This window comes from Papilio machaon, chromosome 20 (assembly GCF_912999745.1).
Source record: "Papilio machaon chromosome 20, ilPapMach1.1, whole genome shotgun sequence".
Lineage (NCBI taxonomy): Eukaryota > Metazoa > Arthropoda > Insecta > Lepidoptera > Papilionidae > Papilio > Papilio machaon.
The window spans coordinates 389,550-417,292 of NC_060005.1; the positions used below are offsets into that span (position 1 = coordinate 389,550).

Sequence of the window (27,743 nt, forward strand, 5' to 3'; positions counted from 1 at the left end):
TTATAGTATTAATGTATAATTCATAGATATTGTATGTCTGTCACAAATATATGTCTAAACTAAATCTGTATGTATAGATTTCGCTTAAATAAATAAATAAATTGTATTAAAATGCATACATTTTTTCATTTTTACCTATACTAAAAAAGTTATAAAATAAAAGTATGTACACTTTAATTTTTTTTTAATAATGTGTTGAATAAACAAGTTATACATAAAATTTATAATTAAATAAACTAAATAACTTTTATTTATATGTTTTTTTACAAAAATAAATTAATCGTCTCATATAAAACCGTATCCCTAACTTTACAATACACTTATAAGTATGCTAATAAGTGTCTAATGCTATTGAATTTAAGGTCGTTTATTGAATACACGTGACCTCAGAACGTCTTCACCTCACATGAGCGCCGCGTTAACTCGACAATCACGAAACACTAATGTGTGCTTACTTTGAGTTGTTTCTAAACCATTCGCTAACAAGTACGTCTGCATTGTAGTTAACATGCTGTTTACTATTGCGTTTCCATTGTCAAAATACTTGTATATCAACAATATTGTCATTCCTAGTGTCTCGTTCCCTTCTATTTGCAATTTATTGACAATTCATGATTTGACTAAAACTACGAAGTTTATTAATACGAATGGTTGAATGTATGGATGACCGGATGGATGGATATTTGTTAAAAGGTATCTCCAGAACGGTTCAATGGATCTCGTGTCTTAGCACAGATGTAAAACGCGACATTAGTCGCGGTGGGTGCACCCTTAGAGCCATCTTTGGAAGATTTCTTCGGAAAAAAAAGGGGGTGCCGCAAAATTCTCGCCCAGGGTACCTATATGCTAAAACTAGTCCTGGCAAAGGATATTTATATAAAGTAAATGTGTCTGAAGATATTAATACGTACATAAGTGTAATATTAATACTTCCTGCGTAGACTGCGAGCAGACAGCACAATTGCGGGAAGGACGCGGTAACATTAGAGTAAGCTAATGACGCTCCTGTGGGAAGTTATGTAGGTCGCTTCTCGAGAAATTCCTTGGAATTAAAACGTAAGAAATTAAGTCCTATAATCTACTTACCTTTAAAGTACTTGTAGATTTAATGTTACACACATTTCTTGCAACCATTTTAGATAAGGTCGAAGTTTGAATCAAAATCGACAGTCTGTACCCTTTTAGTTGGAGTTATTGTCACTTCATGTGTGGTTAGTGTTATAAGTGCCGACTCACAACGAGTCTGCGCTTAATGTTAAGTATCTGTACGTAAAATTATATTATACATATACGTTGTCTTAAGGAAAAAAAGCGCAAAATTATACAACAGAGATACCAAGATTTTCCTCATCACTTTTCTTTGAACATTCAAATACAAAACATCTCGTATAATCGAGGTAATCTTTGCCTTAGTTTCATTTACTGAGGAAAATATCCTTGTAACCTTATTTCAGGCCATAAATGCATGGTCACCTTTCCCATAGAGACTGAACTTAGGTGAGCTACAGTTTGTTGGTAGTGTTAAGAGATAGATAACACCGGACCAGTGTGGTTTGCGCGCGCGCATCGCAACGCGCCATTTTAGGAATTATTTTTCAAACTTCATGAAGTGTACTCACGGTGATTGCGAGTGTGTGAAATTTTATGTTTTTTAATTGTGGTAGGTTGAATTTTTTTATTATATTACTTTATGATATTTAACAGAATTAATACATTAGATTTTTTAGGTTAACGGATAACCAAAAACGAAGTGAAACACTGTTTTTTTAGGGGAAAAAAATATAGTTAGTTTTGATTAATTTCAAATTTGAAAAACTGAACTGAAATCAAGGGAAGATATTTCTCATAGTCTAATTTTAGAGATAAGCTTAGATTTAATTTTATCTTCTAAAACCTGAATTTAGAACCCTAAAGTCCTTCCTTTGACTATTTTAAAATAACCGAAATTAGGAACTCCACAGTTAAAAATTAAATATTACAAACTAAGAAATTATTAGTACAAAATATTCAATTATGAACATATAAAATAATTTTACTGCTTTCCTATTATGTTGTAAGGATAATCAAAATTATTTGCACTCAAAATTGTAAAAATAACAGTTATTTTTAACGGATCATAACGTGATTTAACATTTCGAAGCCTGAATTATGGCGTTATCATAATCAATGCAGATGAGAAAAGTGACAAAGCAAAATTATCTTACTAATATTATAAACTAGCTTTTACCCGCGACTCCGTCCGCGCGGTATATAAAATAGAAAACGGGGTAAAAATTATCCTATGTCCGTTTCCTGGTTCTAAGGCCCACGAATTTTCAGTCAAATCGATTCAGCCGTTCTTGAGTTATAAATAGTGTAACTAACACGACTTTCTTTTATATATATAGATAGATATAGATGCGAATGTTTAGATGGATGGATGGATGTTTGTTTGAAGATATCTCCAGAACGGCTCAACAGATCTCGATGAAATTTGGCATACATATAGAACATAGTCTGGAAAAATACAAAAGCAACTTATCATTATTTTTTAATTTCCACGCTGACGGAGTCGTGGGCGACAACTAGTTTAATAATAAAGATAAGAGCTACTGATTGATACAGGAATATTTTAAATATAAAGTTTATAACAGCGCTTTGAAAATTACAACCCCAAGTATTTAAAAAAAAATGCATTCCATTACAATCACATTTAACGTTGATTATTGCCCTACTGCCAAGAGGGTTAAGGTGTAATTTTGACTACCTCCAAACGAAACTGCTTGTCTAGTTGTGAAGATTGACCTAACCCTTAAATGTGGTATCTTTTCTTGAGTATGCAATTTATTTTATTTTGAACAGATCACTTTGAGCAATCAACCTACGTGTCAACAGGATTTCGTAGCATTGTGCAGCAAATTCGCTAACCATATGCAAGTGGGACGCACGATGTCTTTGACATTGACGTGCTGTGGAATATTAAATCTAACTAATATTATAAATGCAAATATTTAGATGAATGGATACTTGTTTGAACTCAACGGATCTTGATGAAATTCGGCACGATTTTAGAACATAGTCTGGAAGAACACATAGACTACTTACTTTTTAATGCCTCGCGGACAGAGTCGCGGGCGACATCTAGTTAATTATATAGTCATACTTTTTAGAGCCTAACTTACTTTAGAGTACAGTCTGCTGTATTATACTCGTAACGTCCCTTTTAAAATTATTTTCAGATATGTACTGATTGCATATTTTTCTTCACCGTAGGATGGACGTATAAATGCACATATGCAGTGCGACAATCGAAAAACACATTGAAACATGGCGTGGGCATTACGTATTTATCTTCCTAGGTCCCAGTATTGGTAGAAGTACAGTAGAAGAAGAGTAGAAGGCGTCCACTGTGCGCCGCGATCTCGCTCTATTCTGGGCTCTGTGCTTGGTTTTCGACTATGTCAGGCTGAGAATTTCATATCCGCCGCCTCGTGGCGTGGGCCCATGCCCGCCCTGACATAAATTTTGGTCCGGCCTTGTCATGCGCTCTACATCTACGTCACCAACATTCATCATATATTGATGAATAATACACTAATCACGTGTAAATTGACGTATAATCCAATGTACTCAATAGTTTCAGACCCGTCAGGGTCCTTTATCAGGGTGACTGCGCATTTAATATTGAGAAAGGATGCATAAGTTTACACAGTAGCTTGCTATATGTAAAGCACGTGGAACAGGTACGATATGCATGAAAACAATGCTCGCTTTGTGAATCTCGCTTCAGCGTAGCGTGAAGAACACGAGATTTTTGTTTATCTTTGTATCTTTAAAAGGATTAATATCATTGTTATTAATATGTGATGAACCTCAGTTAAAGTTACCACAGTGAAGCAAACAAATGTAAATATTTTTATAATAACACAGTGGAACTTGGATAAGCGAGAAACCTTATAAGACACAGTTATTATCCGGTACCTACGGATGACCTCCATAAGCAAGAAATTCGGGTAAAAGAGAAACTTCTATTAGCGAGAAAAATATCGCACTTTTGGATACTTGCTTATCCAGGTTCGACTATAATTTTGTTTTTAATACCCTACTGCTTTCATCCAGGACAAGCTCGCGATCGAATTATAGGGTTAATAGCTGTCGCTAGCAGCTTCGTCCGCGCGGAGTTGAAAAAAACGTAATAAGTAGCTTATGTGTTCTTCCAGACTATGTTCTACATCTGTGCCAAATTACATCAAGATCCGTTGAGCCGTTTCAGAGATACAAACATACATCCATCCATCTAAACATTCACATTTATAATTTTAGTACGATAGTTTATTGCTTCTCTATATATCCGAATCTCAAAAACAATAATTCAGTACTTCCACAAAACTTAACTATTGTAAATTCGTAGTAACCTTATTTGTTGTGATTTCACGGTGATTGGTAGGCATACATTAAACTTCATTGTAATTCTTCTACAATAATCAAAGCACCTGGCCACGATACCACTTGATGTTAAGTTGGAATATTGTCAAAAGATGGTACGTGTTAATTGGTAACTACATATTCATTCTAGTCTTGCAGGATAATGCAAGCAACGTTGTAGATAAAGGCTATCATAAATCTTAAAGTTATAGTATAGTTGATTTATATAAAACTTATTTAAATTATTAAATCGCCTCCAACAGTATTATTACTAAAGAGATAAGCAAAGACAATGAACGTATAGTTCCTTGAGAGTGTTAGCGTAATGAGAAGCGATTTGCGCTCAAATTTTATGCCATTACAACGCGTAAAGTAAACTGCCTCGTTATAAACAAAAGAATGGTTCTTCATCAGTAAATTGATGGGGCAAGGAAACTGAACATGTATGAGTTGAAGATTTTGCTAGCTCGAATAATAATTGAAGTTTATAGGTTACAAAAATTATTATGTAACCCACGACAAGGGTGCCCCAGTTTCATACACCCCCTTCACATTCTTTTCTAAATCATCTGAGAAGCATCTTTTAGGTTATTATTTTTAGTGGAAGAGTTGAAAATTGCTAATTCTGTGAGTTGTAATTTAATTAACGAGTTTTGTTAACTATTAGCAGTGTGAAGCGCGTGAGCAATGCAAACGGATTTGTTGTTAGTGGTCATTATAGTAGTGATGTAACCCAGGAGCCACGTTTCCTGCATTTAATTAATGTACTAAAAATATCATTTTAAATTAAAAATCAATTTTATCGTGTTCATATTCTAGTTTTTTTTTAAATTGTCATGTTTAAAATAAGTTTCAAATGTGAAAACGGCTTACCCAGTGGCAATGTGAAATGTTTTTGGTGTATTTTTTATTTGGACTACTTTATTTACGCCGTAATTGTTATAATTTTTATTGCTTTATTTATTTATGTTATGATAAATTATTAAATATTTTTACAATGTCCCTTAAAAAATCTGTTGCGGGAAATTGTATTGGTACAATAATATTTCAGCCAACTCGACGGAAAGTGAGAGAAATAATAAAGTAAGTGTTTTTGTTTAATGTTGCTTATGTTGTATTTTCACTGACAGAAACCATGTGAAATGCAACATATTGTAATTATTGTCGTTACAAAACAGATAGCAATTTGCTTTTATACAGGTGATTGGTTGTGGAAACTTATAGTAGTAGTACTAGTAACATTTGCAAGACTACGATTGTATTTCATGGATTAAGAAAAATTAAAGAAATGGAAAGTAATGAATCATTGTTTCTTTTTTTTCTTTTCGTTAATGACTTTAAATTAATTTCAATTAATTTAATTTCCATTTTAATTGCTACTTATACTGCAGGCTATACTGATGCTGTAATCATTATAGAATCTTTTTAAAATCTCTTTTTATTAAGAACGCTAAAGCTAAATAATGTTATTCTTTTAGTAACATTATAAAAAACGATAACTGGGAGAAACACCAAGAAACTATACGGAGTTTACCCTTCCTGAGTCAGTCGGGTAATAAACAAGGACTAATCGTATTTAAATTATATACATATATCCAAACAATAGCATGCAAGTTGGTTACATTACGTAACGTGTGATAAAAGGTTACATGAAATGTTTCCTTATGTATATATGATTCGGTCAGTAAACTGGTGTCACACGACCGACAGAGCTAAAACTATTAAATTATTAGAGTAAACAACCTTTGAACTTCAATGAGTAATACAATTTGACATTTAAAGTTAGGCTAAGTACTAGCGTGTAGTTGTATAGACCGTCTTGGTCAATTGAAATCAGGCAAAAGCAGCGTCTCAGTTCCAAGCATTTTCTCTGATAATTTATTCATTATCCCATTACTATATTCATTTTTTTTAAATAAGGCTAACTGTAATTGCTGGCTGGCAATAACCTCCATTGACCATGTCTTTTTCTAATGACAAAATATATTTATCTAGAGGTTGTAATCTAAAAGTTAAATTATCTACCGGGCCAATGTGTGACGTACTCTAAACTATATCAACAGATCTGCTTGCAGATCTGCTTAAAGCCTGCGCACACATACGGCTACTGTACAACCTTGTGCTGTGGATTTCTTAATCTTTGTCACGTTTTGAATTATTTTCTAATAGCCAAAGCATTTTTGCTTATCCGAATTATTTTTGATTAACATTTTTAATCTTAAATCATGATAAGTAATGTTTAGAAGATGTTCGAATTTGTATTCCGTTTCATAAAAAGTAAATAGTAAAAATAATTTGATCCATTTGTTAAGCATACTGATACTTGGAGAAATGTGTGATCCTCTCTTTAAATAATTATTAAATTTTAATATAAATACTTCACACACATCCATACAAACTTGACGTGTTGATGTCCGCATGACATACAACGGTTTTCCCGCCTTTATTGAATCACATAACAAATATGGCGGCCGCTAATCACCGAACCGTCACTCCAAACAACTCAGGTGCACAATTTAGTTTTGCTATGTTACAATTGTTGTTACATCTTATAAATTATTTAATTTAAAATTGAAACAATGAATTATTTAACCAAACATGAATATCATAGCGTAATTTTTTTTTAAATTCCGAGGTAATGTTATTTTTTGTACGTTCTCAGATACTTAACGTTCAAATTTAAAATTCAATTTAAATAATATTTTGAATTACATTAAGCCATTGAATATTTAATGCATTCTTTACAACGTGATTGTAAAAAACAAATTTTAATCAAACAGAACATGTAGATGTTAAAAGATAATGTATTCTCTTATTAATTATATGTAATTATTTTACAGATTTCTACTATGAAATAAACTAAATAAAAATGGCCAACAATGCACCCAACAATCCATTCGAAGGAGTAGCAAAAGGTTTAAATTCACCTGAACCGAAATCAAACAAAACAATACCATTTGTTGACGAATGCGTAGAACTCGACCAAGTAAAGAATGAACCGACACGTCCCAAAAGACTTGACATAAGGAAACATGAGACGGAAGATGAGAAACCGCAGCAGCGGAAGGAGGACAAAATACACGCCAAAGATTTAGGAGCTGTTCGTACACCTAATAGTGACACAATAGTCGTAAACACACCAGAAGGTACACTTTATATTACTTTAGACCCTGACTCAAAGTCTAGCCCAACAAGTCCTAATACACAATCGACTGATATATCAGAATCTTCTCCGAGCACATCTAAAGCATTCGGTGCGCAGGAATCAAGTGACATGATAGTCATGGAGAAAGAAGTAGAACAGAGAAGAGCAGGGTTAAGAAGGAACTCTATCTCGATGCCAACATTACAGAATTTGGAATCGGAAGTCTTAAAGCAGCACTACTTGGCCAATCCAGAGGAAGGGGTGAGTCTAATCTTTCTTACTAATATTATAAATGCGTACCTCTAGAACGGCTACTTATTAGTTTTTTTTTATTCCGCGCAGACAAAGTTGTGGGCAAAAGCTAATTGTAATATTTTTAGCTCTGACTAATATTATAATTTTATATTTCTTTAATAATAATAATTAATTTCTTTAATTTCCGACGACATAATCCGCACGGCGGGAAGTTGTTGGATGCGAAAGGCGGAGGACCGGGTACTGTGGAAGGCATTGGGAAAGGCCTATGCCCAGCAGTGGGCAGATAAAGGCTGTTGATGATGATGATATTTCTTTAGTTCGTATGTAAAAAGGTTAGGTTAAATATATTAATGAATAAAATTTTTAAATGGCGATTTCGTATAAAACCCTTACAGTATGATATGTACGTTACTGTGTTAATAGACTTTACGAATTAACGAAGTGAGATATCGCTCTGTTTGTGTAACGCGTTAAGCCGAGACGTAAGAGATTAGATTAAGGTGATACATCTAAGAACTAGGCCTAGCTATTATACTAAGACTGAGTTTACAATCTAGATTATAAATTCTTAATCATTAAAATAAAATAAAAACGTAAACGTCAATTTCTTAGAGCTTACAAATACATAGATACAAAAACTCCAGGTGTTACGTGGTAACAAAAATCTATTCAAAATTTGCATTTATCGAGTTCAATGGTTCCCCGTAGTTTCGATGTATGAGTATTAGATACCATAAGTACTCTGAATGCTTTCGTTAGATTTAATTACACATTTCTATGCTATCTGTTGGATTAACTTTCGTATCTGAAACGCTCGGCTTTAATTCCTAAAGATTATAAATTAAACCAACAACAAAATGTAGGTTGCAGGTTTATTAGACGCGATTAAAAGAACAAAGAATCACATTTTTTATCTCATGACGTTTATCTTAAAATAAAACAAAAGAAATTTAAATTGATGCAGATTTGTTATGTTCTATTGTAAAATGTTGCCAGATATTTGTCAAAAAGTTCTTAATCTATATATATAAAAGAAAGTCGTGTTAGTTACACTACTAACTCAAGATTGGTCGAACTGATTTAGCTGAAAATTGATGGGGAGGTAGCTTAGAACTAGGAGACGGACATAGGATAATTTTTTATCTTGTATATTATATAGAGCTGTTTCGTGTTTTCATTGAAAACCTGTATTTTTCTTATGAAATCTGTTTCAATATGTTAAATGCCTGTTATAAAACAATAGCAATTTAATTTAACTGTAGATCAAAAAACATGAAATATCTAAGTAGATTGTTCGCATAAATTTTCGGGAAATTTGTGATTACGATTTTGGTATTTTGTTAAATTGAATAATTTTAACTTAAGACACATAGAAAGTTATTCTGGTCTAAACTACAACTAAACTTAGCTCCGAACGTAGTAATTAATGCAAGGTTCTTCAAGAATTGTAACGCTTAGTTCCTAATAAATACCAAAATGTAATCGAAGACGCAGTAAACATTTAAATTCAACTTTGTTACTATCAAAACACCACGTGATATAATCAAAGATATCATTTGATAATGGAAAAGAAATGTTTTGCAATATTTAGTTGTAGTACATTTCAAGTGTAGTGCGCTTACACAGCTTGAAAACTGTGTATCAATCGCGAATTTAAAAGAAAAAAAATAACAAATTAGTATTTCTAATTATCAATTATAGTGGTAGTCAAGGTGATGTAAAATTTCCTATAATGTCCACGCTGCCTTGAATTAACAAGATAACTTATCTAATATTGAAATTGAACGTTCTAAGACAATATTTGTAAGATAACGCAAAATGAGGATGCGGAAGAAACCAGATCTTAGGCTACACATTCCTTCATATCCTCACGACTATGTAGAAATGCCTACGGAAACCAGACGACTAATTCTCGAAGCGAATCGAACACCGAATGACATTAAATACATCGACGAAGACGAGGCGGGACCATCTGATGTTAACTTTACAGTTGGCAGCCCTAAAAACTCTGCTGAAGTGGGATCTATCACATCTGAAGTGAAATCTTCCACACCAGAAGTGAGATCTCCAACACCTGAAGTGAAATTCGCCGAATCGTATGAAAGTAGGACTGATAAAAGTGAAGGGAAAACGGATAACAATGTAACAATTGGTAGTGACAGTCCTGTAGTGTATAGAAAATTGAAAAGAGCCTCAATTTCGATGCCCGATGAAATTACAAATTTTGAAAGAACGAAGAAGGAAGCTAAAATTAACGTGAGTTGATGCTTTTTTAAATAACTGTTGTTACTTAAACTTTTAAATTGATAGTTAGAGTTGGCGTTGTATGTAATAAAAGGTCTAATTTTAATTGTTAAATTACATCACATGACCTCAACGCTGTTAGCCGCATATCTGCAAATAATAAAAATTATCTAATCATAATAATAACAATTTAACACAAGACAAAAACTACAAATTTAACTAAATAATTTGATAAACGAGGCAATTTGCTAATTAATTAATAATTAGGCATATTATTAGGAGTTCAGCACTAGAATAGAGTAGTCTAATATACTTTAGAAAATACAGTAGCCCACAAATTACGTAAAACAAGAATCACACAGAAGACAGGTGTGAAGTGGAAGCAATTCCGCGTTTCAGTCTTATGAGTGTGGTGCTGGAGGCTTAATTATAGTCCATCCACCCTTTTCTTATAAGGAAAGGATGGGAAGGGGAAGTGGATTTGACTGAGGAGGGGACGCATAGGAATAGGATATATCCTCTTTCTGTGCGTCCCCGCCTCTGTCTATTAAAGGTAGGCAACGCATCTGCAATTGTGAATGTCGCTATTCTGGCGGATTCAGGTGACCGCTTGCTCGTTTGTGATATAAAAAAACAAAACTATCGAGAAGATATATAACTTGAGTTTACCTACCTAACTTGTTAAATTAACTAGCAGTAATTCTAGTTGTTTTGAGCTGCCACATCTTCGCGTCTTGTATTCCTCCTCCAAGGAGTCAAAGGTTAACAGATCAAAGGTCATCGTTTATTTTCTTGCAAGTTAGCTCTATTTACGTACGTCTCGAGGAACTCGCGGTGTATTCCACTGCCCATGCTATGACACTGGCCGACCACTCCCCAGTCCGCAATCCGCACACAGATTATCAAAATTGCCTGACCACATCCGGCCGAGATGCTCAACTTCGGCACTACAGTTTTTATTTTATATTATACGAAATATTGATCAATATTTTATTGATATTTTTGATATGAAATAAAGTTTTATGATAATATAACAAATTAGATTAATTTAGTTTTATGCATTTTCATGTTGTTAATTTCTTTGCAAATAACAATGTCTTTGTTGATTTTTGTTGTTATATAGTAACTTCTAATTGAGAGTTGTTTACATTAAAAATATAAAAATTTGGAATTTATGTATAACAAAATGATAAGACGTGCGAAACACGTTACCTACGTCATCTCTGTGTCATTCTGAGTCATTTCTCTGCACATAGGCGGTCAGACGAGAGTGGTCGCTCCCGGACTTGACTTAGGCGGAAGTACGGGTTCGGCAGCACGTCTGACGACTAAGCAGCCCTATTTAGGATCGCTCTGCTTACCCCTGCACAGGGGAGGGGCCTAGAAAAGGTGGCCTAAACATAGTCCGTCTTGTACTCTACCCCGCTGGCACACCGCGGCCTTCGGGCACCGAACAAATGCGGTCGAAAAATTCAAAAAGTTAAGATATCGCCAAATACAACACTGACCTTTGCGACTTGGAATGTTCGAACATTACTTGACAGCCCTACAAACTTATGTCCAGAGCGAAAAACTGCTCTTATCGCAAGAGAACTGTCTAGATACAAAATAGACATAGTTGCCCTAAGCGAGACTCACTTAGCTGATAGTGGAGAACTTCGTGAGGACCGCGGGGGATACACTTACTACTGGGTTGGGAAACCTGCTTCTGAAAGAGCTAGTTGTGGAGTAGGTTTTGCTTTAAAAACAAATATCGCTAATTCACTTATAGAAAAACCAAAAGGCATAAGCGATAGGCTTATGACCCTTAGGTTGCATACCGGTTTAAACAAATATCTTCATCTAATTAGCGTATATGCTCCTACAATGACTTACGATGATGACGAGAAACTGCGGTTTTACAACGATCTCCGAAAAACCCTGCAACATATACCACCCAATGATAAAATCATTCTCATGGGAGACTTTAATGCACGCACTGGCACCGATTTCCACATCTGGGAAGGGATTCTTGGCCGACATGGAATTGGAAAATGTAATTCCAATGGTGAGCTCCTTCTATCTTTATGTGCAGAATTTAACCTCTGCATCACAAATTCTTTTTTCCGCATGGCCGACAAGTTTAAAACCTCATGGATGCACCCACGCTCTAAACATTGGCATCTTATTGATTATGTCATCGTACGCAGGGTTGATCTGAAAGATGTCCTTATTACAAGAGCAATGCGGGGCGCTGTTGGTTGGACAGATCACCGGCTAATAAAATCGAAGATTCGTATCAATTATAAACCTCCTCGCCGATCAAACCACAATATTCCGGCTCGACTAGCTTTCTCAAAGCTCATTCAGTCGCGTGAAGTTCAACAAAACCTGAACTCGGAATTTGGTAAAATGCCACCTAACACGACATCTTCTATTAATGAACAATGGTGTAACTTAGCACGATCACTTCATGAAGTAGCTGAGCGAGTTGTAGGCAAGCCGAAAAAGAAAAATCAGGATTGGTTTGACGACTCCGACAATGAGATTACGAAGCTCGTTAGTGATTTTCGGCGCCTGCTAAGGAGCCCAACTGTCAATAGTACGCAACGAAAAACCTTACAAAGAGATCTCAAACTCAAAGTGCGCGAATTGAAAAACCGATGGTGGATGATGAAAGCAGTGGAATTACAACATCTTGCAGATATTAAGCAGACAGGCCTATTCTATGAATCTCTAAGAACAATTTTCGGACCTCGGTTTAAAAAGATTTCCCCAATCTACTCGCGCGACAAATCAAAACGATTAACAGAACATGATGAGGTGTTGCACCGTTGGGCTGAACACTTTAGTGACGTTCTAAATCCACTCACTGATGGGGTCGATCTCGGAGTAATAAATAGTATTCAAGCTCTCCCTACATCTGTGGAGCTTAACACGCCTCCTACTTTTGAGGAATTTCTCCTCGCCGTAAATAGGCTTAAAAACAATAAAGCTGCTGGCTCGGACAGTCTGCCCGCCGAGCTTTACAAATACGGTGGGCCCAATATTCAAAACAGTCTCTTTGAATTGACGCTGAAGATCTGGGATACTGAGGATATACCTCAAGACTGGAAAGATGCTATCATTTGTAAGATCTATAAGGGCAAGGGTGATACCTCTGATTGTGGATCCTACAGAGGTGTCGCCTTACTTAACGCAGCCGGAAAAATCCTAGCTCATATTTTAAATCAACGGCTTGGAGAGTTAGCAGAACGGATTTTGCCTGAAAGTCAATATGGCTTTAGGGCCGGCAGAGGAACAACAGACGCTATCTTTATCGTTAAACAAATGCAAGAAAAATGTATTGAACAGCAACGTGACCTTCACATGTGTTTTGTTGATCTTGAGAAAGCGTTCGACCGAGTGCCGAGATCCGCTCTGTGGGCTATCCTTGAAAAGACGGGTTGTCCTGGAAAGTTCGTAAATCTTATACGTCAATTTCATGACGGCATGACAGCTCGCGTACGACATGAAGGTGACCTCACAAAAAACTTTTCAGTTACAAGCGGTGTCAAGCAAGGATGCGTAATGGCCCCGACTCTCTTCGCTATCTATTTCGCTGCAGTACTGCGAGATTCTTACAATAACTGTACTGGACAAATCTACCTCGAAGTCAGATCTGATAAAAGTGTCTTTGACTTGTCGCGTTTTAGATCTAAGCGAATGATACAAGAAGTGTCAATACTGGATGCTCTTTATGCAGACGATGTCTGTCTGATGGCCCATGATGCAAACAGTCTACAAATCTTTTTGAATCGTCTTGACGAGTCGTGTAGAAAATTCGGTCTGCTTATAAGCGTCTCGAAAACACAAGTTCTCAAGCAGCCTGTTCGTGGTACCTCGACAGACCCCACACCGATTTGTCTCCGAGATAAGCCTCTTGAGGAAGTACAGTCCTTTAAGTATCTGGGTAGTTACGTTCGATATGATAACCGCCTCGAAACTGAAATTTCCTCAAGAATAGCAAAGGCAGCGACATCATTCGGCAGGCTAAGGAGAAGAGTCTGGGACTCTCATGATCTTCGAATGCACACCAAGATCGCTGTATACAAAGCGGTCATTCTGCCCATACTTCTCTATGCCACAGAGACATGGTGTCTTTACAAAGGTGACGTAAAACGGCTCGACACCTTCCACATGCGATGTCTACGGTCTATTCTACATATTAAGTGGCATGACCGAGTACCTAACTCTGAAGTCCTGCAGCGGACTGAGATGTCCGGAATAGAGGCCATGATCATTAAAAACCAGCTGAGATGGTGCGGACATCTCGTTCGTATGACCGACTCCAGGTTGCCTAAAGCTATATTTTACTCTCAACTTAAAGGGAGTAAGCGCAAATCTGGAGGTCAGTTCTTAAGATACAGAGATGTTATCAAACGACATCTGACTGCATGTGAGGTACCGGTCAAAGGTTGGGAAGAGCTCGCGCAACAGAGAAGAGAATGGCGCAACTCTGTCAATTTGGCAGTAACACGCTTCGAAACCCGACGATTACAAGACCTGGATGCAAAGCGCCAAATTAGAAAAACTCGACCAAAGCCTTCCTATACCTATACATACGATTCCTCAGGCCGGTTGTACTGTGCGCCGTGCGACCGGACTTTCAAAACTAAGTTCGGATTTGCCAGTCATCTCCGATCGCACTCTCGGAGATAGCAAGGTTCGCCATTGACGGATTACGTCACGGAGGACATCATCTCTGTGTACACATATTTGTACCTGAACTGTGTTTTAGGCGAGTTTGTTTCAGTATTAAAAGATTTAGATCATATTAATATTATAAATGCGAATGTTTAGATGGATGGATGTTTCTTTAAAGGTATCTCCGGAACGGCTTAACAGATATTAATGAAATTTGGCATAGACGTAGGACATAGTCTGAAAGAACACATAGGATACTTATTATATTTTGTTTTAATTCCGCACGAACACAGCTAGTTTTGAATATCTCTAGAAACTTGTGTGAATAGGCACATCCTATCATCTTAGTAGCTAAGATTGTCTTTCTTAAACATACATCTAATCAAAATTTTCTAACTATGGTATCATATTGTTTATCAGTTACACTTATTAGTTGGAAATGTCAACGAACTCTGATGTTCAAACATAGGGTTGTTATAACAACGAATCTTTAAAAAATTTTGAGTAACTTTCTTGCTTCACAATAAAGGCCGAATGAACGAAGAATTTCACCTTTTCTCATCTTCTGTATCCCAGAAAACATGAGTGGATTACTTCATTCCGACAAAAACGAGTTTTCGGTGTTTGAAATTAAAAAAAAACTTGAATGGTTTCTTAGCATACATTTAAAATATCTTAATTTAAAATTGAATACCGCAGTTGTCAATCCCCTGCACGCGACCTATTTGCCTACATTGAATTCATTTGAATTTGTCCGTGATCTTAGACCTCACACACAGTTATAAAGTTCCCGTACCTAACCTTTTTAACAATCTCTGCCTTTTTTGTTTGACCCGGTATTGTGAACTACAAAAGTTGATACATTAATGTTCAGTGCAATCGTAATAAAAATTCAGCCAGTATTTAAAATGTTGTACAGATTATAAAAGTGAGATCAAGAGTGTAAGAGTTGTTAACAAAGGTGTTCATTATAAAATAAATTATTTCCAGTAATAATTAATTAAAAATGAATAACGAGTCACGATTTAACGCATTCGCTCACAAGTTCAAATATCGTTCACCGCTTTGGATAGAATCGGATTCAGATTTGAGCAAGAGTAGTGTCAATGGCAGTGGCAGGAGTTTCAATGGCAGCGATGGTAGCATTGCCAGCAGCAATTCGGACAGCTCTGGCAGTATCAACAACTACCTCGACTCCAAGGTCTCAATTCGTTTTATGTTAATTTTTTATTTAATTTAATATTCTTTAGATTACTCGTATGTATACCATACTTTTAACAATCTCTGTTATAATTTTTTAGTTTATTTTATTAGCATTTCATATTTAAACCACATTTTAAATGAATAAAACTAGTTTAATTTAGCTGTCCTTAGCGCCATCTATGTTTATAGAGAATACTTGAAAGCTAAATTTTTCAAATTGGTTAAATCTTCTCAGCGCCATCTATGCAAATATAGATACTTTATGGAGATACTTGTGAGCAAAGATTTTCAACTTTTGGTAATAGATGGCGTTATTATTTAGTACTATTTAATTTGCAAAAAGTTTGCTTAAAATAAAAGAAACTCGGTGTCAAGGACTTTTATGTTTTAATTATTATTTTGAGAAAAAGGTGTTTTGTGGCAACGTTGAATTTCAAATAGTTCTAAAATTGCGTATTTTCATTATAGTCAATTGATAACACTTCACGAATAAATAACATAATCATGTTACTATCAGAGAACCACGTTTAAAAGTGGCAATTGAGTTTGCGGCATCTACATCAGATGGAAACAAGACCTTTCGAATATCAAATGTAACTAAGGTAATGGTACTACGCTGGTCTAGCCGCTCCATTAATCCAACTGTTGCCGTGTCTTACGAGACCTACAATAATTTTAATTCCTGATGTTTTTATTGTTTTTATATAGATTGATAAATCTATCCTATCCATTCTTATAAATCGGTACTGTTGATTCAATCACTTAAATATATATAACCATCGCATGAGTTCACAACTTATCGTTATAAAGGTTTTGTACTTGAACTAGACCCGTGTTCAGACTAATGCCTAAATTAAAGACTGGGTTGTTATAATTAATGTTAATTGAGTTCCCCGCTGTGACTGCACAGACGAGCATGCGCGGCGTCAAACGAAACGATTTTGATTGCATTCCCTTAACGCAGGTTAGATTTATCTTTTGTCGATAGGCCTTTTCTTTGATTGTAATCGTCTTAATACCCTACCTAAAGAACACTTATTCGTAAAATGTACTTCTGTTTACTTATCTTAAAGAATAACATTTTATTGTAACTACAACTAGATTTTGCTCGCATACTGAGTCCGGGCGGCATTTTAAAAAACGTAATTAGTAGCATATGTGTTTTACCAGTCTATGTTCTACATCCATGGCCCATTTAATCGAATCCGTTGAGCCGTTCTGGAGATATCTAACAAACATCCATCCATCTAAACATTCACATCTATATCTATATATATAAAAGAAAGTCGTGTTTGTTACACTATTTATAACTCAAGAACGGCTGAATCGATTTGACTGAAAATTGTTGGGCAGGTAGCTTAGAACCAGGAAACGGACATAGGATAATTTTTACCCCGTATTCTATTTTTTATTCCGCGCGAACGGAGTCGCGGGTAAAAGCTAGTTTATAATATTTGTAAGATATGTCTATTATTATCAAAAAATTATGAATGAAAAATATCTCCGAAAATGTCAATAAAACAGATAATGAGTGTTGTAATTTATGTTTGACATCTTCCAGATACCGGAGCATCATCAGAGCTCTGCTTCGGGCTTTAGTGATGGCAATGGGGACGACGGCAATGCGCTGTCTGATGACGACAGAGTCAAGTGAGTGGATTTGCTATCCGTGAGTTTACACTGCAGAAACATTTGTTCATCTCCCTCGTTGTCTTTGATAAATAGAGATAACGATATTTTGGTAAAGATCTTAAGATAAAACAGAGTTCTAATTTTTACTCTTTGTTCTTATTGATTTTCACTTTTCTTGAACATGCTTACTCTTTGCTTTTTCTATGATAAATGTATTTTATACAAAAGTGACGAAAGTGGAAAACCGGAGTAACTTTTCTTAGGATCAGATTTGACAATAGGTTAGGTCAGTTAGGCTGTGACTTACGCAGGTCCGAGGATGACGTGCGCGGGGGGAGGGCACTGTGTCGTGCGGGGGGAGAGGGGGGAGCAGTCTGCACTCAATCTTAAGGGACAACTTAATAAGGAAGTGCATCCGGTCGTTGAACCCATCCGCGTGCAATCTTTCGCCTCGCCTGCGCTGTATTGGCCTATTAGTTGCTCCCTTTGTCGTAACGCAATTTGACAGCTCTATTGTGTAAACCTTACCGGTTATTTCGGTCACATAAGCTAAGACATTTTTATAATTTACTTTATATCTTCAAGATTTCAATTTGTTTCAACTTTTTACGCGTTCTATTTGATAGATTAGATTGGTATGACGGGAAACTTGAAGTAGTGAACGATAGATCTTGAAGATTTTAACATTTCAACAGGAAATATTAAATTTGATTTTTTTCCTTCTATAAGCTTCCTTTTTTTTCTTATTATATAGCTCAATTATAATGAATAACATTAAATCCACAATCAAAAGCATTAGCTAGCTTACTTACAGAAATGGAACCTGAAAAACGAATCCTGTAAATTGTTCTTTTGATAATGAATTTGCATCATACACTAATATGAGAGAAAGTACTGCTTGTTTCGTATTCAATCGATGTCCGTGCGAATCACCGCTGCGTCGCGTCGGTCAGCGTAGGAATAACCAATTGACACACATCGCCCGCCATTATGTGATCAGAGGGCGCGATTTCTCATCTGTCATCTGTCAGATTTGCGCGGGAATTCTATACTTGAGATAACACATACACAGATAATAAATGGAGTCAAATATTTCTAAGAGAGTTTTGATATTGCGTTTATGTAACACAATTGTAAACTTGTACTTAAATGTGCAAAAATGTAATTAAAATTTTTAATTACGCGGTCATTTGAATTTAATTACTTGATTTTTCTAAAAACAGTTTTTTTCTTTTATTTGATCATTCTTATTATTTAGTTCTTGTCTATGCTCTTCGAAATTATTTATTTTTTAATTCCTACGAAATTTATTTTGTTCATTTTAGCAATGTTTTTCGAAATGAATTATTTTAAAATTAATTATATTTAATGCACTACAAAGTTTACTTGTAATAAAATATAAGTAAATATTCCTCTCGCGATAACATTTATTATCATGTTTCTTTGCCAGATCTTGACCTAATTATTTATATATTATATTAAAAGTAAATTTAAATGTATGTTTGTTACATTTTATTTGATATCGGGAAGAACTGACACAATTTGCAGTATAATATTAATTGAGTTTTGTTAAGAAAATTAAAAATTGTAAAATAAAATAAAAAAATATTTGTATGCTCTACTATGATATCTTCTATAAATGTTCTGAATTGAATTCAACAGAAATAGTTAGACGAATTCATTAGAGTAAATTTAAATAATTATAACCAGTTGTGTATTTATCTCATGGCTAAAGGACTGTGTTTAAACAACGAAAGGTTTAATTTTATTAATTTTACTTATAGTGTCAAAACTATAGTAACATAATTAATTTTAGTTAATTATTTAGTAAGTTAGTTAAAAAATTAATTAAAATTTTATCGTAGTAATTAATTAAGTAACTAATCTAATATAAGAGGTATCTAATAATTTTATTACAATTTTAACTCAAAGTGGTTTATCTCTCCCGAAGATGAGAAGCAAAAGTGATGTTTCATAAACTTTTTTAAACACAGTTTAAATTACTTTTAGGTTGTTTAAGACATTGATTTTTTCGAACGTTTGTTGCCAAAATAATCTTACGAATATAACTTCCTTGTACAAAGTACGGATGTTACGAACATTGAAAGAAAAAAATAAACACTTATGTAAATATTTTGTTAACGACTGTACTTCTGAGAACTCAAGCTACATGAGTCCGAGAAAACTGTTACATATTTAGTATCAGAGAAAGGGCTTATTCTAGAGAAAGTTACAAGAAAAATCTAGTTAGTGACCTAACCTAAAATCTAACCAGATCATGCTCAGATTTCTCAAGTCGACTTAAAGATTTATTGCCCACTGATATTTAATAAAAAAGGTTATTATCGAATAAAAAACGGTCATGCATATTACATTATAATGACGTCAGATTAGATGAATAATAAATAAATAATTATAGTTTTATTAAAAACCAGTCTGAGAGTAGTTTCGCGAACGAACTTCTTGCCGATCGCGCGTTGGCCTGGTCAGTACGTCAGTCGTGTTGTGCGTTCATCACAGACTTTTGTGTGCAATTGTCTTTACATTTTTTAATCAATTTTCTAACGAAATAAGGATTATTAATTTCGTTATTCGTTTTAATAAATAATAAATAGAGGTGTTTTTTTTTGGAAAATACGTTTATTGTAAGTAAATTTTATTTTGTTCATAGCATTAATTAGCAAAAAATATTAATTTGTTACTGATTTATTAATGTATTTTATAAATTTAACGCAAATAATGTAAGTATTTTTAATATTTTAAACGAATTTAAATCTTTTAAATGATATTTTAGTAGTTTTATTTTGTTTTCCTTTTAACTTTTTATCGGATTTATAATATTTATATGCATAGAATAGATTACTATATGTTTATTGCAATTTAATTGTACGATTATCAAACAAACAACAATAACTAAACGATAATTACATTGCTAATAACTTAATTTATTTTTTTACGATGTTTGTTCATTTATTTTAATCTAGCTGTTGCCCGCGACTCTGTTAGCGCGAATTTAAAAGAACAATAAGTCACATATGTGTTCTTCCTGATGTATAACATCTATGTCAAATTTCATCGAGCTTCGTTCGAGTAAGATAACATAACATTTTTCTGTATTAATAAATGTCTACAAATAATTATCACGACCTGTTGATCTGTTTGTTTTCAATGTAAGCGGATAAACGATAATTGTTAAACAACATTAATTCTAGATTTTTTTTTCAACTGATTTTATTTTGCCAACATTTACATAACCCGTATGTCAATGTGTTTGCATATAAATGTGTACTAAATATTTATTGTGGCATTGTAATATTGTTTCTTTGAATAAATAAAATGTTACATTAATTTATCTAATAGTACCTTTGTATTGATACGTTTTTTATACATCATCCTTCATACTATCATCTTATATATAAAATTCTCGTGTCACGGGGTTCGAACTTGAACTCCTCCGAAACGGCTTGACCGATTCTCATGAAATTTTGTTAGCATATTCAGTAGGTCTGAGAATCGGCCAAAATCAATTTTTCATAACCCCCCCCCCCATTTAGTTTTTTTTAACTGCGCGCGGACGGAGTCGCGGGCGACAGCTAGTACTTATATATAAATGCGAATGTTTAGATGGATGTTTGTTTGTTTGAAAGTATCTCCAGAACGGCTCAACAGATCTTGATGAAATTTGGCACAAATGTAGAACATAGTCTGGAAGAACACATAGGGTACTTATTACATTTTTTTTAATTCTGCGTGGACAGCTAGTAAGTACATATTCAAAGTTTTTGATGTCTTCATTTTAAAAGAAATGCCTTAGACATTTCGTAACATTTGAAGTGAAACTTCTTGGATTTTTCTGTCATGAATAAGTGTTACGGCCGATTGGAGGGAGTTTTTTTATGGTTGCTATTAAGGTACTTAGATTTACTCCTAATTCGCCGATTTGATTTTTTTTATTCGACAGATTGTGCGTTCAACGTCCTCATTTATCGTAATTTCCGTGTATAGGTGGTCGTGTTGATAACCGTTTAAGATGAAATAAAAAATTAAACACAATCATTGAAATGTTAAAACAAATTAATTAATAGAGATTTTTTGTAATCTATATATATAAAAGAAAGTCGTGTTAGTTACACCATTTATAACTCAAGAACGGCTGAAACGATTTGACTGAAAATTTGTGGGCAAGTAGCTTAGAACCAGGAAACGGACATAGGATAATTTTTACCAAGTTTTCTATTTTTTTATTCCGCGCGGACGGAGTCGCGGGTAAAAGCTAGTTTCCAATAAAAATAGGTTATGTAGATGACAATTTGGGCTCTAAAACAAAATGTTCCGTTAAAACAGTTGTCGAGCGACTTCAAGCATACACTGACACGAGGGTTTGCGTGAGTGTCAGTGGCAGTATCCTCATTACAGTTATGTTAGTGTCGTTCCCAGTATCTGCGGTGTCCGTGTGACCTTGCACAAATTTTAAATTGACTCTACTTTACGCCATTTGACGTTATCAAATGACGCTGATTTATCTGCGACATTATTCTCAACTGACGGACATACAGACTTTTGTATAAGTTTTTCTTTGTAAATAACATTAAATAGGATATTTGGCTATCATATCCAGAAATGGAGAAAATTAAAAGTACAAAAAAATATTAATAACTGCTTACGCTCGATATCGAGAGGCTCCTATGTTCCTACCGTGCATCTCCACTGCCGAAACAATAGTACTATCAAATATTATTTTTGGTTTCCCAATTTGTTCCATCACCAACCACCGACGCGCGCGCTTGGCCGATTCGGCTCTCTACAACTTATTTCTTCCGTTTCCATGTGACAGTCACTATCCCTGATGGGTAATTCGGCACATCAACATCTTTGCCCTCGGACATATTCCAATAACTACTCCGGCCTACATCTCCGTTGGTTCAGATTTCTGTATTATCAGAGTATGAGAGTATTATCAGTTAGAAACCATGGTTATATCCTAAGTACTGTGTATACAGGACGCCTCTCCGGTCTCCACGGCGCAAGGGCGCGCGCCGCCTGGGCCGCTCTGAGTTCAGCATGGACGACGACGATTACTCACCCAGCAACTCCGTTACCTCAGTAAACTCACTGGCAAGCTTGTTAAAGGAGAAACTACAGGTTCGAAATACTATACCAAAGTTTCAAAAGCAACGAACCCTCGCAGATCCTCTCCATTGACCGCATTATAAGTCCGAGATCTATCTATTCCTTTCCCACATATACGAATTTGGTATACTGGGCTATACTGAATTCAGTCAGTAACGTTCGACCCGCTTCTGGTCTAACTGCTGCAAGATCTAACTCTGTCTTTCTGTGTTATATCAAGATTACCAAGTCCCTATGTTTTTCAGAGCATCCCGCAAAAGATGCGTAAGAAACCGACAGACTACAAGCTACGTGCGTTCGTGGCTCTCATGTTCCTAGCGGTGGTGTTCTTTGTCAGCTTCGCGTACGTGTTGTACCATCAGCAGGCCCTTACGAAGGCCTACTTCGACACTGTGCAGTTCAACGAGCCCAAGCGACTCATCAGGATCTACAATAAGGATGAAATTGAGATACTCAGAGCTAGTTTAGGTAAATTGGTATTTTATGTTTATGAAAATAATATGGACGTGATAAAATAGGATAGAGAAATATACCGAAAAGGTGTAATCAAGAGACTTTGATACTTGTTACAAAAATAAATTGTAGATTGTATTCTAGTTGGTAATATTTCTAGGAATTAAAAACGTTTTCCTTATTGAAGATTTACCTTAATTGTTGAATGTGATAAACCACAGTGATAAATAGATGAACGCACCTTGACTACTGTTCATTAGTTTCAGGGACACGTTGAAAAAATAAATTAACAAAGAGAGACAAGGAAAAGTTATAGAAAAGTGGGAAAGACTTAAATGAAGTGATATTCAAAGTAGACAAAACTAAAATGGCATTGTAAAACTCACATCTGCTAGAATTGATACTTATTAAAGTGTTTCTATTTCGTCAGGTGTAAGCCTGGAGGGCGTGAAGAAATCGTATCCGTGTTTGCCGGAGCACCGCTTGGGTGATGGCTCTGAGTGTCTGCAATGGGCGCGAGCCTTGAGGCTCTACCTGAAGAGCTTGCCGCACGACCCCGGCCTCGACAACACTACTTGTTACTCCGTGCACTGGAAGGCTTTGCATTCAGGTAAAATACACACACATATGATGTTATAATCATTCATTAATAACTATTCTAATGTCATTTTTTCTATTATGATAGATATCGCACCTACGGACTGCTTTGACTGGAGTGACACCAAGGTTCATTGGTACGGCGGCGGACAGTCACTAAACTTGACCTGGCCAGTCAACACCGGTCTCATAGACTTCACGCCCTTCATCACTGGCGACATACAAAAGTCACAGTGGAGTAACGTTTTGACACGCTACTTTATAAATTCCAAAGGAGCCGCTTTAATCATCGACGAAGAAACACCTCTGCATGTCGCCATTAATAACGGCAGGAAGGAGATATGTCTCAAAGCTAAATTTGATGACTTTGCATTCGTAAATAGGGTTACGGAATTTCCAGAACTCCGATATAATATATGTACGTCGAGAGATATGAAGTCTCTACATTCTTCTATACACAGCCACAGAAGGGCGCCGTTGTGGGACGGCTTGAAGCCGAAAGACATGCAGACTTTAGAATCACTGATATCAGAGCCAGTTTGGCAAATCGCACCGAGATTCAAACACGAATTAAACGCAGAAACCATTTCAAAATACACCGAAGACGTAATTAACCTAGGCTTTCTAAAACAAGGTCACGTTTTAATTAATGAATTCTGGCAGAACGAAATAGGCGACTTTACCGTCGATAAATCTCGCTTCGATACACTGAATATTACAGTTGACAAGTTGCATAGAAGAGGATTCAAAGTAACATTTACGGTTCAGCCTTTCGTAAGCACGGAAAGCAAAAACTTTGCTGAGACTGTACAGAAAAGATTGCTTGTTAACGAAAGAAACGGTGATCGTCGAATCCCAGCACTGACAAGGTTCAAGTCTTCTCCCAGCGCGGGTGTGATCGACATCACGAACAATCGATCAGTTCCTTGGATACTGGATAAGCTCCAAGCAGTCATTGATGAATACTTTATAGACTCGTTCTATTTCGATTTAGGCACGGCTTACGATATGCCACATTACTATCAGTGCGAGAAGCAGTTGATCAACCCCGATCAGTACAAGACAATATTTACAAAAACCTTCGAAAAGTCTTTGGATATAATAGGGGTGTCCTCAGCGGTGAATCTACCGAGACCGCCGATCTTTGTTTCTTTACCCCCGTTTGAATCTACTTGGCAGGCTTTGAGACAAGTTATACCGACAATGTTAACGTATGGCGTGAACGGATATCCGTTTATAATGCCAGGAGCTGTGGGCGGTGACATTTATTGGCCGGGCAGTGAGCAGTTCTTACCATCATCGAAGGGATTAATGGAATCTAACGCAGCGAATTCGACGCAAGAGAATGGAATAGATTTGCCTGAGAGAGAACTGTATATGAGATGGCTGCAGATGGCAACTTTCTTGCCCGTGATGAAGTTTACTCATTTACCGAGCAAATATAACGACGAGAGAGTGTTAGAAATGGCAAAGAATTTGACTTTGTTGAGGCAAAAACTGGTAAGTGATGTTGAAATTCTTCTGTTTCTATAGTTTTGGTTAATTCTATTATTTCCATATATTCTACTTATGAGTCGACTATTATTGTATTTGTGCAGATAACGCCACTCCTGCTAAAATACAAGCGTGAAGCGCTGGAGGAGGGCCTGCCGCTGGTTCGTCCGTTGTGGCTGGTAACGGGAGGCGATTCCGCGCTCTCTGTGCGCGACGAATTCGCCATCGGAGACGAGCTGGTGGTAGCTCCAGTTCTGCGTCCCGGAGAGACCAGTAGAGAAGGTAAGACTTTGGTATAACGCTTTTAATAGAAAGATACAAAGAAGTCGGTTGTTTAAGTGTATCTTGATATCCCTTTATTTGATGTTTTTGTTGTTGACAGTGTACCTGCCGGCGGGGCTGTGGCAGGACGGTATCGACGGGTCTCTGCGCAAGGGCAGCCGCTGGATGCACGACTACCGCGTACCTGTAGATCGTGTCGCGTATTTCATTCGGAAGCCTGATGATATGAGGTTCAAGTGACACTATTATCTGACAATACCAAGTACTATAGCAATTGTGTGACGAACAGATATGCCACTAATACTGTCTCAAGATCCAAGTACAAACGGTAATTAGTGAACTGACTGAAGTTTTTTATTTCTTCAAAAATTTTAATACTGTTCGATGTATTCTTTAATTGTAACACAAATTACATTCTTCCGAGAGTGTTAGAAATGTTTGATGATGAAGAAAATGCATTTTGCGTGATCTTTTAAATTATGCCTTTAATTATTGTTTGTATAATGTTGTCTGTTGAGATTGAAACTTAATTTTAAGGTATTCAAAATACAAACAAGTACCTAGTTTTTTTTATAACTATAAAATATTGTTTTGTTTCGATATGAAAGGAACTAAAAAGATAGATGTTCATATTTACAGTAAGACTGTGGCCAAAATATGTTCGATGTTCAAGAAAATACGTTTTTCGATTGCGCAATATAATTCTTGTTAATAATATTATGCTTTTATTGTCTGTTGTGATTTCTATTAAATTAAGCTTGCGTTTTTTTTAATTTAAATAAAATAATTACGTAATTTATTTGAGATTATTATCTAAGTTATAAATAATTTTAACTATATTGGTTGTGTTAAAAATTTGATTCGAAAATAATTTAAATAATTATACTTATTAATAAAAAATTAAAAAAAATTATTTTATCAATATTGCATTTTTTTTGTCGAAAATTAATATTTTTTTTAATATATGACTATCAGCCTGTATCAGTAAACAATTGCAGTGATTTTTAAATTCGTACATTGATTTCTCTCAAAATGATTTTTGTAATAAATTTTATAAACCCAATATAAATGAATAATAATATTTATCATTTATAAATTAAGATATATTTTACGCTTAATATTTTAGTAACATATTTCAGAATGTTTTGTATTAAAAATAAAAAGAATAGCACCAAAGAAATGAGTTAATCGACTTAGTTAAAGCAATTTCCAGTTAAATAGTCAAATATCTAAATAAATATTGTGAATCTAGTCTTACATCTGTCTATTATTTACTTTTCCTATTTATATACACTTAAGTATTTTATATTATAACAATCGAATAAAGATTTATCAGAACTAACCACGGTTCGTTTGCCTCTTTGTCTTATTAAAAAAAAACTTCTACCGATCCAGTTTCATCTCCTTCACTGTAGTATTATTGCTCTTTTTCCTCTAAGTAACTTCGTAAACGATCGAACCTACGACTAGCTGTCGCCTGCGACTCCGTCCGCCCAGAATTAAAAAAAACATAATAAATAGCCTATGTGTGTATCCAGACTATGTTTTACATCTGTGCCAAATTTCATCAAGAACCGTTGAACCGCTCCGGAGATACCTTCAAACAAACATACATCTAAACATTCACATTTACAATATTAGTAAGATATGTAGTGTAAGAGAGAGGTCTGACTCTTTAAATTTAAACTATTGGTATTTTATAAGCAATTTTAAAATGTTAGTGGACTTTAGTAACATAACTTTTTTTTTTTTTCTTAAATATAACTGAAGAAATAATTTTTATTTATAAAATAAAAGCGTAATTATTTTGAAATATGTTTATTAGTTGAATGACTTACATTTCCACCAAACACTCAGAATGGAAAAAGATGCGACCGATACAATGTAAGGGATTTTTTTACTTTTTTTTTTACTTTATCATTTAATATTACATATTTGGGTTATCCATAAAATAACTAATCACGTATACTTAAGAAGTTAATTCATTATTTAAATTATTAAACATGTCAAAACCAACACCTTTCTCATGAGTACACACAGAAAACATATTATTTTATGTATATATTTCAAAATAAATTGTCAATCGATAAGCCAACAAGCAACAAATTTTTCATATTTTTTTCTTGCACATTGTGTTAAATAAATTTTATTTTAATTTTAGATAATTAAATAAAGCAATTTGCATACACCTTTATTTAATTTATATGAAAGCGTTAAGAAATCGTCACAATAATTT

At 35.0% G+C, this 27,743-nt stretch overlaps 1 protein-coding gene across 9 annotated transcripts; it reads left to right on the forward strand.

Annotated features, from left to right (window-relative positions):
- Positions 1 to 1,511: 1,511 nt before the first annotated feature.
- LOC106721149 (myogenesis-regulating glycosidase) lies at positions 1,512 to 25,926 on the forward strand. 9 transcript variants are annotated; one of them, XM_014516029.2, is made up of 10 exons: positions 1,512 to 1,660; positions 7,245 to 7,550; positions 7,629 to 7,810; positions 17,481 to 17,569; positions 22,552 to 22,693; positions 22,927 to 23,149; positions 23,565 to 23,744; positions 23,820 to 25,231; positions 25,330 to 25,507; positions 25,608 to 25,926. In XM_014516029.2, exons 2-10 carry the CDS (start codon positions 7,274 to 7,276, stop codon positions 25,745 to 25,747), a joined length of 2,823 nt encoding a protein of 940 aa, XP_014371515.2. In that variant the 5' UTR covers positions 1,512 to 1,660; positions 7,245 to 7,273; the 3' UTR covers positions 25,748 to 25,926. The 9 variants fall into 9 exon arrangements, with proteins under 9 accessions (XP_014371515.2, XP_014371511.2, XP_014371512.2 ...); XM_014516025.2 differs by having other exon boundaries at positions 7,245 to 7,810; XM_014516026.2 differs by lacking the exon at positions 1,512 to 1,660 and adding an exon at positions 6,884 to 6,911 and having other exon boundaries at positions 7,245 to 7,810.
- The last annotated feature ends 1,817 nt before the right edge of the window (positions 25,927 to 27,743 follow it).